General features: G+C 38.4%; 1 protein-coding gene and 1 long non-coding RNA gene across 2 annotated transcripts in view; one reads left to right on the top strand and one right to left on the bottom strand.

The window, feature by feature from the left end:
* The window catches only part of LOC139730328 (acetylcholinesterase-like), a 29,151-nt gene extending 28,849 nt beyond the window's left edge, over positions 1–302 (bottom strand). Inside the window, exon 1 of the mRNA XM_071641198.1 lies at positions 105–302. Within this exon, the coding sequence (XP_071497299.1) occupies positions 105–302 (198 nt within the window). The remainder of the gene's footprint in view (positions 1–104) is intronic.
* Positions 303–5,455: 5,153 nt separating this feature from the next.
* Positions 5,456–7,231, top strand: LOC139730292 (uncharacterized). The gene is made up of 3 exons (XR_011710914.1): positions 5,456–5,530; positions 6,244–6,318; positions 7,056–7,231. It is a non-coding gene; the product is annotated as an uncharacterized lncRNA (long non-coding RNA).
* Positions 7,232–12,343: the final 5,112 nt, after the last annotated feature.

Raw genomic sequence — 12,343 nt, 5'->3', positions numbered from 1 at the left:
AACTCTGCCAAGTAGTTGCTTTTAAAAGGTCGAGGAAGTTTTAGAAAAAAACAGAGAGACAACCTGACTTTGAACCCTAGTGTTGACTTCAAAATGCAACTTACCAGAAACACGTCGATATCACGAGATTTCTTAATGTGTGTGTCTTCGCTGAAGCGAACAGTTTTCCCGACGAGGATTCCCTCATTGACTCTCACCCGAGGATTTTCGGCGTTCACCGCCGCGATTAGAGTTAAAGATATCAAGGTGAGACATGCGTTCATCACGATGTCAAAGAAGACCACTCGATTATAGCGTGACATTTTAAATGAGCTGCATAATAACGTGAGCGTGAATGCACGATGTCCCTTAGGTAGCCACATGGATTTTTTGTGAGGCAATAATGTTACAACACACGTATACCCTAGGCTGGTCCTATTCACCTCTTGATTGCATGATCGGTCCATTGATGCAAGCCAAGGAGTTTTAACTCCATGATGCAGCAAATAACAGTAGCACCGCCGACTGACAGTCAGTAATTGTATTCATCAGCTTTTGCCGGGGCATTTTGCTAAGTGAGTGAGAATACAAACACAATTATTGGCGAGTGCGGAAGACACTACACCATTGGTAGAAAAATGCAGGTAGCACTTGTGAGGACTGAGTAGCTTCGAGATAGATGGCTCGATGTTTGCCTGCAAAACACGGCCATTCACTCTGAGGATCGAAACCCATCCAGGACAGAGGCATACAATGTGATAATTAATTTTCCAAATAAACTTCAAGTCGACTTCAGTTGCCGTCTCCTATCCCTCTGATGTATTCCATGAACGAGTAAAACACTACAGGTGTCCACACACAAACAACAATTATTATGCATAGTATAATACCTATAACAGTTTCTGTCAAAGTCACAAGTTCTCTCACAGGCGTTTTAATACAACGGTTTCCTCCGAGTAACACGCGAACACCTCAGGGTCCAAATGGCGACGCAGTAATCATAATTAGGATTTTTTAATAACTCCGGAAAAAATTGCTTAATCATGATCAGTAGGCCCCTATGGTTTTCGTAAAGCACATTCCACTGATGCTGCAATCTTAAAACTACATTGTATACGACAGTGTGTCGAGCGCATTGGCGGACCGTAAGCACGTGTTTGGAGTGTTTATGGAACTCAGCAAGACTTTTAATACTCTTGATCATGGTATCTCATATTTCAAAATTGCAGCATTATGGTGTATTTAAGGGATGTTGACCTTGATTGGTTTATTAGTTACTTGTCAATTAATCATCAATTGTTGGTTTTGAGGTATGCAAGACAGATATTTTCCCTAAAGACACACATACAATTATTTATTTACACAGCTCTGATATCAAAAGATGGAGCATCCCTAGAGGGATCTTGGTGCATGAGCTTTAGATTCAAGACTGAATAATAGGTTTAATGGGGGTGTTTCACTTTGCCCTGTGTTCCTCTTTACCCCGGGTTCTCCTACATCAGAAAAGGTATTCTTTGTTACTATAATAATATGTGCAGCTTCATTCTATGTATACTCTGCCTTCTGCGTGCAGACTTGCCATGGATTTTTTTTTCTATTTTCATGTAAATAACAGGTCCGTTTGCTTCAAACAGACGTTACCTGGCAACAGGGTGAATGCACCAACAGCTATTGTGTTGTACTTGTACAATGTATCGTACCAATCTATGTACAATGAACGGGCAGACTTATATTTCTTTATCTCATTATTCTTTCTCATTATCTTCCATTATCGATATCCCTTTTTTTCAGCATTACTTGTGTGGAGGCCTACATGACAATAATTTTGTTGTGTGAAATAAATGTGTGCTGTAGTTATTAGTAGTTAGCCGATATTTTGTTTAAACTGTTTATCAATATCTTGGTGTATTCAATGGGACCCCAAATAACAAGCTTGCTTGGGTTCTGGGGATCCTCCTGTATAGTGCTTTAATTTGCCCCATTTTATTATCTCTGTATTCTCTCACGATGATTTCTTTGTCTCTCATGTGCAAAGTTAGCCGCATTATGATTAATGATGAATCAATGTATATATATCTTCCTAAAAATGAGTGATTTGTTGATTAATTGTACCACGCAGAAACAATAAATGAAATGAATTAAATTGAGGTCAATCATCCATGCTGCCAATGTTATAAAGCGCAGTCTACATAAACATCATAAACTTAATTAGAAACGTACAACTTCTCAGAACTAGATTTCACAGAAGATTCCATTTGCAGGGTTTTTGATAAATCATAATAACTTTCAGTTAATTGACTAGAGAACTTTTTTAGATAAAGCGTACTGAGACCATAGCATCAAAATAGTATCGACCAGGCTGTCATTCTCTGTCAGCCACAGTATTAGCGCAATCATTCTTGGATTGTTATAATATGTATCATGTGGGTTGATGTTAAGTTTGCATCATTATTGGGAAACGAATATCAGACACTATACTGGATAATTTCCTTTTATTATAAAAGATGTAATCAAAATTGTTTTCTATACCAGAGCACCAGCAGTAATACCGATGCTTTTTTTCTGAACATAGAATGTTAAAAATAAAACGCCTGTATGCCTAAATTTCACCTTTACCAGTTCATTTGTATAACAGCAACCGCCCACCCGACATATTACTAGTATTTCCCGCTTTATTGCATCGAAAAAGTGACATTCATGATAATTATTATTCCTAACACAGTCAATAACGTAATCTTCCTTTATTTAAGAACTGTACTGTTTACACTCGACCAAACAATGAAATAACTTTGTTAACATCTTTATTAAACAGTTATAATTAAAATCTCCCGATTTTTAAAGTCCGTTACATTAAAGGCATGATTTACCATTTGCAGATGAAACCATTAAAAATCAAGCGTTCATGCTTCAAAATAGTTGTAAAATGTGAGTTTGGGATAGAAACAACCAGTGTGAAAATTTGAACCAGTATTGTAATTGATGATATGTATTGTTAAATATACAAAATGTGAACAATAGTTATGATAAATTTTCCATACTAAACCGTCTACAGTTATGGTTTATTGAGAAAAAATAGTGATAATTATGTCCTTATATTTCAGGCTTTATTGCAAACTTTTTCCATTGTAGGATGTTTTGTGATACAACTACGAAGTAAATCTACGTACTAGGCCTCACGCTCCTAATTCAACTCGCGCATTAATTGCCTACAGGGAAAGATGAGGTAATGCTATTACACACACACACAAAAAAAAAATCATTAAAAATCAGTCAAGTAGAAAATTGCCACCTTTGGTGGTGTTTGACATTGCTTGAGGACAGGAGCTTCTGCACGGGCTCTGAAGAAGTTGAATGAATCAGGGTTTTTGTATTTTTAATAAATTTTTATTGATGTATGAGGTAATTTGCTATTTTTATCGGTTTTAAGAGTGACTGGATGACTAGTCTCGTATGGAGGCTCTCAACTTTTTTTTAGAGCTGGAAAACATCCCAAAATAAGTTGTTTGCTTGAAAGCAGAGAAAATTTCCCTTCATCTGCCTTCAGTTTAAAAAATTATACGATTCGATTGATTTTTTATGATTTATGGAATATGCTGCATTTAACACAGGTTTCTATGGGAGCCCGGAAAAGGAGCGTGAGGCCTTTAGGGCTCACACCCGTAAATACAATGGAATATCCCAGACCCCTTCACAAATTCGTACCAAAGATACCAAAATAAATGAAGAAAAAAATTAATTAAAAATCAATGATGTAGTTTGGCAAAAACTGAATAGCTGTAGATATTGAGTATGAATATTCCTCTACAAACTGCATTTTGGTTGGAAGATGAAAGCTTTTCTGATGGAATTTGAGGGGACTATATTTCATTGGGTACGTGCACGGAAAGTAGCTGATTTTTTTTTTGAGTGACAAGAACTCGTAGTCTGGCTTTGCGGACCCTGGACAGAATTTGGGCTGAAGAATCCACCCTGAAAATTTGATGGGTGAAAGGGTATATCTCACTTATCCAGGTTAGTGAAGCTGAAACACCTCATTTCTCTCAGCTATTTTACAGAATTTTTTGAAATTTGATTTTTAACACACATCCCAATGGGAAAATATTTATGGGTGTGAGCCCTTTTTCAGTACCACCGAACTATAAAGTGGCTTTCCATACTTATTTAAGCTTACCATAACACTTGTTCACGATTACTCAGTATCCCAAGTAGAGTTAATGTGCTGCAAATAATGCCTGGTGAAGACACACGATTTTGTACACGTAAGTGCTTTAAAAATAACCCATATTATCATCACTTTCGAAAACGGCATCCTTTTGCTAATTCGTGAATCTGCTGTTAGGTTTGTCTTGTCATTATTTGACTGTAAAAACCTTGTACTGTAACTTGCAGGTAAGCTCTCGTACTGTTCGGATTTGGCAGGAGTGTAACCCCGGTTGCTCGGGGCCGCGGCCGGGCGGCGGGGCGCTGCGCTGATAGCAAGTGTAGTGGAGAGACCCTGTCTGGTAGGCGCGTAGCCGTAGGGATACAGCCCAGTAAGCAGTACGAATTCCTGCCACAGCCTTGTGTTTTCTTTTCTTTTTTTCTTTTTTTGACACAAATGTAAAAGTGTATTTGTCTAGACGGCCAAATTGTGATATCGGTCCCCTCTCCTTCTGCGTGTGCGTCTCGATCTCCACTAGTCTAGAACCTATGTGCAAAGTCTGTCCACTGATCTATATGGTATGGAGGTTGAAAGAAAGAAGTCTCCGGCTATGTCATATGACAAAATGAATTGCGGTGAATGGAGTGGGGACCTATTTCGCGATATATAATGCCCTAAATTTACATACAGAATACAGATCAAGAGTTCTTTGTCTGAAATGTGGGTAAAAGCTGTAGCGTAGGTGTTTTATTAGTATTTATTAATGTTAGCTGTACGGTAATAGCCTGTGACTTCAGCTACAGGAGAGGTTTCCTGTTGACAAGTCTGATATTAATATATAAAACCTCCAAAAAGTCTGGCTGACCTGTTGGCATTTATTCCCATGATGACAAAGGCGTTTTTTTTTTTTTACTAGCACTATGCACCGTCACTTTTATTGTACATTAGTGACATTTAAAATCATCCTGTTCACCATGTCACCTCTCACTGACGCACGACACTTCTACCATCCCGGGATAGTTTCAAGGAACTGCTGAAAGGGATTGCTACTTCAAGGTTCAAGGCTACATGTTTCCAGATTGCACAGTAGTAAATGTGTATAGAGTAACAGACCGGGGTTAACACAGTAGTACCTAGCTCTACAGTGTTAAAATTATTCAACACCCGTGTTATGACTGCTATGAGTGGACACTTTTAGCCTTCCGGAGACTTGTTCTTCTTATCTGTAATAGAAACTTTTGAATTACTTTGTTGTAGAGCCTTCCTGTTGGTTTGTTTACTCAAGGAATACAAGTCTTGTAACGTTTATACATGTACATTTTCATCTCTTATCTACAGATTCTAGATTACAGTTCCTGATGCTCCCTTGAGACTTGGCCACTGAGTAATGGCAGACACAGATTTGGAGAGGTAAGAATACAATACATGTACAATAGTTATACAAGCTTCATATTGCATATGTACAGAGTACGTATTGTGGCAATTTAACATGCAGCATAGTGCATCTTTGTAGCCACAAAGTTAATGGCTGAGAAAAACAAAGGGCAGACTTCAAAATAAACTGACTGAAATTTACTCTTTATGTTCAAACTATTCTTGGGGGCTGTTTTGCCGCAAATTTGCACTGCAGATTATTAGTTTTAGGAATGTAATTCTTAAAATGATACAGGTACCGTTGATATGTTCACCCTTGTTCAATGGCCCTGAGGTGGGTATTCAAGTACTGATTGATCCTGCACTGGGTTTGGACTTAGCTTGTATGTATCACAATAGTATTTCTCGAATGGTATTGCATTGACTACATTTATTGATGTCTTTTGAGAAAAAAAAATATATGAGATATAACTGAGCATATATGGAAAGATGGGGGCAAGAAGGGAGCCAGCAGAGTAATATGCAACAAGAGTCTGCTGTTGATGCCACTAAGACTGAAAGCCCTCTGTCATTTATTGTGTGAGCAGATTGGGGGGGGGGGGGGGGGGGGGAGGTAAATCACACTTGAATTGTACAGTTCCTTTCTAGCCTGCTGTAATTTTTTTGACTAATGTGTGTATCTACTGATTGGCAGATGTAAAAAATTTACCAAGATTTGATAATGTTAACAGATTCTCCATGTAAATCAGTCTTGCTGTTCAGGAGTTACTGCAAGAAGCCAAGAGAGGGAAGGAAAGAGCTTCATCTATGGGGACGTACGGCTGGTAAGTACATGTATTCATATGTGGACAATACAGGCCAACTGACTTGTGGGACTATGGTAATATTTTGCAAGTGAGAAAGGCTTGGTTGTCCATTCTGGCGTGTTGAGCCCCCCTCCCAAGAAAAAAAAAAAAAGCCGAAGACAAAAATGAAAACTAATAAAAAGCTACATGTACATGTATTAATAACCATTTAGAACAGTATCATCACTCATTAAATTTACTTGAAGGGCATTTGCAGATGACTGCTTGAGAATTGCTTGTTAGCTGTGTTATGAAGCTCACTAAAATCTGCTCTTGTGTTCAGTTTTGTTATATAATTCTTATACAATGTATACTCTAGTTAAGTGCTGGAAAGCATGGTGGATGTGAGACCAATGAAAAAAAGAGAGGCCTAATGAACTAATGCTGTACTCGGAGAGCAGTTGTGCTTTTTGTGTAAGTGGGCCAATAAACCATAGTGTGCGTCTCTAATAATATGCCCTTTCTTTTGTGAAATGTGGCATACAGAATATCATCAGTCCAAGTGAGCATTAACTATTCAGGTGATGTACCGTGTGAATACCAATGCCCTTTGGGTTAGAACTGATGATTTGTGGATATTTGGGGTACATGTTACTGTACCTTAATTACAGATTGTAGGCAAAGAGAAAGAAAATGCTGTATATATTTTATTGCCTTCACTGCATAATAATTGCCAACATCTGTTGTTTGTTGTTTGTTTGTTTTTTTAATTCCAGGGAAAAGAGAAAGGTTACCACAAATAAGAGGTTTCTGCGAAATACTCTTCGTGGAGTCGTATCGGGAAATCGGCAAGGAGCACAACATGAGAACCGTGAACTACAAAGATTTTCACCCTTGGGGCATCACAGAAAGAGGAATTCCACTTCTACCCACGAAACTTTCAAGTCAAGGAGTGTGGGACGTGTAAATCTTGCCAGAAATTCCAAGGATACAAGCAAAGAGGATGACATTTCTCTGAAATCAGGTCAAAGAAGTGGAAAAACTGCTACTGAAACTGAAACTGTTACACCGTCCACTGCAGTGCATTTAGAGTCCAGTTTCAGGAGGAGTGATTCTCAGGGTCATATAAGCTGTAGAAGGAGTTATGTCAAGGAAGACAAGGTTTGACGTCATCATGTTTGTGCCTTTAGAATTTCACGCAAATCCACTAGGAAACACTGCTTGCTAGTCAATCACCACATAAAATGTAAGCTATATATGTGAGTAATGGAATCGTGAGAAAAGCTTTCATTGTACTGTGGCATTTGGCGATTTATGGATCGGTTTGGGCAGGTATGTGCGTTTGAGCGGAATATGCAAAGTTGGCACGCCGTCGACTGAATCGGGTGTGCGAACGTGACACATTAAGAGTTAACCACTGCCTCTGATGTTGTGTACACCAAGATCTAAAGGTTGATAGATAAGATGGCCTGTACAAATGGTTCACTCATGTGTATGATAGAGACCAGAGTGCCATATCTCATCTATCTCTGTCTCTGGTTTTCAGCTCTCTCTGCTCTCTTTGCATTTTATATATCTTTTGCCACATACGAGTAACAACAAATGGCAAAGATGTCATATACATACTAACTACGGTACTTCATTGTTCGGTGATGTGATGTGTAATATTTGTCAGCATCTCACTGTGATAAATGTGTCATAGATACAAGTACAATATTTTTATTGTTATGGCTACACTGTACATATGTGTGTAAATGTCGACTTTTACGGCTTTACCACAATGATACTAGAGTGTACAACGTTGCATGTTTATCTTCGTTGTTGTTTACATGTGTAATACATAATATATCTATCTAATCACATTTTTCATGAATCAAGACTTCCAACAATTTTTGCAGTGGTTAAATTTGCGATCCTGGAGTACAGCAATTGAGGGTATTGCCAATATGTAGGTGCCGTGCGCAGAGCAGCGTTTTAGATGCATTATGGACAGCTCATGTGGCAAACTAGCCCCGGTTTTTGGCTGCACATACACTTACAACACGCTCTGTCTTTATAAAGAGGTACAGTGCACTCCCGTTACAGCGAACACGGTTATAACGAAATTTCGTTATAACGAAGTAAAACTTCTGGTCCCAAAATTATCGCCATTAATGTCTTTGGTACAAAATTCACTTATAACGAACACAGTTATAGCGAAATTTTCGTTACAACAAAGTCTTTTCCGAGCCACACGGACAAAGAAAAACAAAAGAAATGTGCTCCGTTATAACGAAATGCGGATCGCTTTCGAAAATTCGTAGCGGAACAAGCATGGGCGAACGCTTTACATCATGGTGTGTTCGCTCCATGCGTCACGCGCAGTTTCCGTCAATTTTATGCTCTCTTTAATGTAATATCCAAACGAAATTTAAAAGGTATACAGTGTACCATCCTGTTCAACATATCTGCACAGTGTAAGATGAAAATTCAACAAACAGAATATGATGTATGCGTGGTTTCCTTGTTTTTGTTATACATTGTATATTGTATTTGTTCGGTTATAACGAAAGAAAACCGCCAGTCCCGAGCATTTCGTTATAACGGGAGTGCACTGTATTTTTTGTTGAAGATTTCTTCGCTTTCCATCATGTGACCAGCACATTGAAGCCTTGCAGTAGTGAACCATGACTTCAGTGACCGCAAATCAGTAAAGCTTCTAAAGACACTTTCGACTCTTTTAAGCTGAATTATAGCCCCAAAAATGGCTAACAACGGAAAAAAGCAGACAAAAAACTCCATTGAATCATATGGGAACTGCAACTCGCGTTAGACAACTGGAAGCGAACAATGGATATCCCACAGTGCACCTGTGACAGAGCTCGTTAGCGTGTGCAGGAGTTTTTTATGTACGTCATTGGTAATAGCAAGAATTGCCATGCACCCTACAAATGTAGTCTTGTATTGTGTACTGTGTACCAGTACATGCGTTCATGTTGCATTCATGTCAAAACTAGAGAAAATTTTGTGTGTTGTGAAATTTGCAATATAGCACATGACTCGCAAAATTCACAAAAATAACAACCTCACAAAACGTATGGTGTAGTATTATACGTTGTATGTATCATAACTGTTAAACAGCAGGACCAATTACAGTGAATTTTGCTCCCATCATTGTATTTCCAACAAGGCTCTTCTGAAAGGTGCACTGTACAGCTGTTCAAGCTTTTAGTGTCGCATGATATTTGAAGGTTAAATGATATCTTGACTTTCGTCTCCCTGAAGTCCTCTGCATAGATGTACATAGCAGAACTTAGGTACAGTAGGCCTTGCCCTTTGCATAGCACATGTGCTGTACTTTAAAGTAATTAATGGTCTCACCCTCAATGTCTTTTCTTCGGTTTCTTATTAGGAGAGCTGACAATCTGTTCAGCTCATAGAAGTCTGTGTAGTTCATGTGAACTATTTCATCTTTAGGACTTCATCATTCTTGCCATCTTTTTCACAGTGACCCATTCATCAGGATGGTTAGCCACACCACTGATTGGTCGTCCTAAGGGCTCTGCTCGTTTTGTTATTATCTTTCACACCTTTGTACCTTTTGTGAATGTACTTCATCCGCTCTTGAACCGATGCTGAGCACTGTTCTCCGCATTTCCAACTCTTTCATCTTCTCACTAATGATGATATGGGCCACCTATTTCCGCGGCCTGTCCAACATGTCCTTAATAGACGACATGGCCCGCAGGTCCAGCAAATTGCTGTTTCTTCAGCAGTCCATTGATGTTCTTGTCCTCATCCTCCTTAACCACATGTCTCTCTGTTTTTGCCTTCACCTGTAACACATTGTACCGCAATCAAATATATAACCCTACACAGGGTTCTCCACTGGTCTGTATTTTGTTCTGGGGCTCTTGTGTTCGTCGGTTTCGCGACGGCGTCACATTTGCGGTTTCGTGACGGCAAACATATTATAGTGCACTGCGTCGAGATGGTGCATTATATGTCCACAGAGAATGGGTAAATATATTTTCAAAGGCTTCCCCTTTCTGTAAGAAAAATGCATTTTAGAGGGCTTTGACTGCAAATGGTGCAATCTACAGTCTCTTGTAATGAAAGGGGATAGGACCTTTTGCAGCTGCTATGTTCCAATCTTTGCATTTGTAGCCATATTTCACTTTGCATTTTTCACCATCTAGTTAATTCTTATTTTCTTGCAGATCCTGAAGCTCAAGTTTCTACCTGGATATATAAGAAGCTGCTCAGATACTGAGATGAAAGAAATACAGTCCCGCTCGGGATTTTTTTTTCCGTACCACTTACGCGTCAGATCGGCAAATTTTATTCCACGGAGCGACTTGCTCAAAGACCACGCTCGATATCGATAGCAGAGTGGCAGTCATGAATATGCATGTTTGATGTCATATGCGTACGTTATTGTGTACATGAAAGTAGGTGCAAAGAACACTGACCTCTACCAGTGCTAGTGGCAAAGAATAATGCGGAGGTGTGAGGTTTAAGGGAGGTTTCCATTAAGAGATGAAGTATGATAGTTGGTGCAAAGAATAATGGTAGAGGTGCGAGGTTTAAGGAAGAATAGATGGAAGGAAAACTAAGAAATAATAGGGAAAGAGAAAAGGATAGATAAAAAACAAAGAAATACACAAGGAAAGAGAAGTAAAGGATGGTTGGAATGAAAAACAAAGAAATAATAGGGAAAGAGAAGAGGATGGATGGAAGGACAAACAAAGAAACACAAAGGGAAAGAGAAGAGGATAGATGGAAGGAAAAACAAAGAAATACATAGGGAAAGAGAAGAGGATAGATGGAAGGACAAACAATGGAACACTAAGGGAAAGAGAAGAGGATAGATAGAAGGATAAGCAATGAAATACATAGGGAAAGAGAAGAGGATCGAGTAAAGGAAAAGAAATACATAAGGAAAGAGAAGTAAAGGATGGTTGGAATGAAAAACAAAGAAATAATAGGGAAAGAGAAGAGGATGGTTGGAAGGAAAAACAAGTAAAGGATGGTTGGAATGAAAAACAAAGAAATAATGGGGAAGGAGAAGAGGATGGATGGAAGGAAAAACAAAGCAACACAAAGGGAGAAGAGGATAGATGGGAGGAAAGACAGAAAAACGGAAAGAGAAGAGGATAGATGGAAGGACAAACAATGAAACACTTAGGGAAAGAGAAGAGGATAGATGGAAGGACAAGCAATGAAATACATAGGGAAAGAGAAGAGAATCGATTAAAGAAAAACAGGGAAATACATAAGGAAAGAGAAGTAAAGGATGGTTGGAAGGAAAAAACAGATATATACATGTATAGGGAAAGAGAAGAGGATGTTCACATCATTATCACCGTCCATCGATGTCCGCACCATCACCATCATCATACATGTATCACTACCACCACCATCATCACATCATTACAATCATCATTTTCACCACCATCACCACTATTATCAGTCTGTCATAAACACTACCACTGCTTTTATCATCACTATGTGGTATACATGTAACACAATCATGGTCATCCCCACCCCATTCGCAAACACTACCACTGCTGTCATCATCACTAAGTGGTATAACACAATCATGGTCATCCCCACCCCATTCGTTGCCCATTCGTTGCCTAAAACTAGAGGTAATGCCATGTTAGGAATATGAAATAAATACATAAATGAAACGATGGTTATTACAAGTAGGTGTACAACAAATTTGAAGAATAGCTTCAAACAAATAAACATTTAATCTCATGAGTGCAAGTCGAAAAGCTAAATTTCATTTAAGATATGAATAGGTAAACAGATATTTCATGAAATACGACTTCACAAATCCTGCATAACTTTAACCTGTCTAATCTTAAGGTGAGATAGAATACACATTATTTCAAAATAAACAAAGAATATTAATTTACGTGTGTATACTGATCTAAAAAATTCCTGTCTTAATGGTTTATCTAATTGCATTTGCAAATACATTAAGTAACACATTTCCAAAGTAAAACTTGAATAAGTTTCATGATTTTTGTTGAGTGTATTGAAAATAAGGAATAAATTTTTTACAACTAATTAAAGA

Source organism: Diadema antillarum, unplaced genomic scaffold, assembly GCF_040938485.1.
Source record: "Diadema antillarum isolate AM-2024a unplaced genomic scaffold, OU_Dant_1.0 seq00000301_RagTag, whole genome shotgun sequence".
Classification (NCBI taxonomy): domain Eukaryota; kingdom Metazoa; phylum Echinodermata; class Echinoidea; order Diadematoida; family Diadematidae; genus Diadema; species Diadema antillarum.
This window is presented reverse-complemented; position numbering and strand designations above follow the sequence as displayed.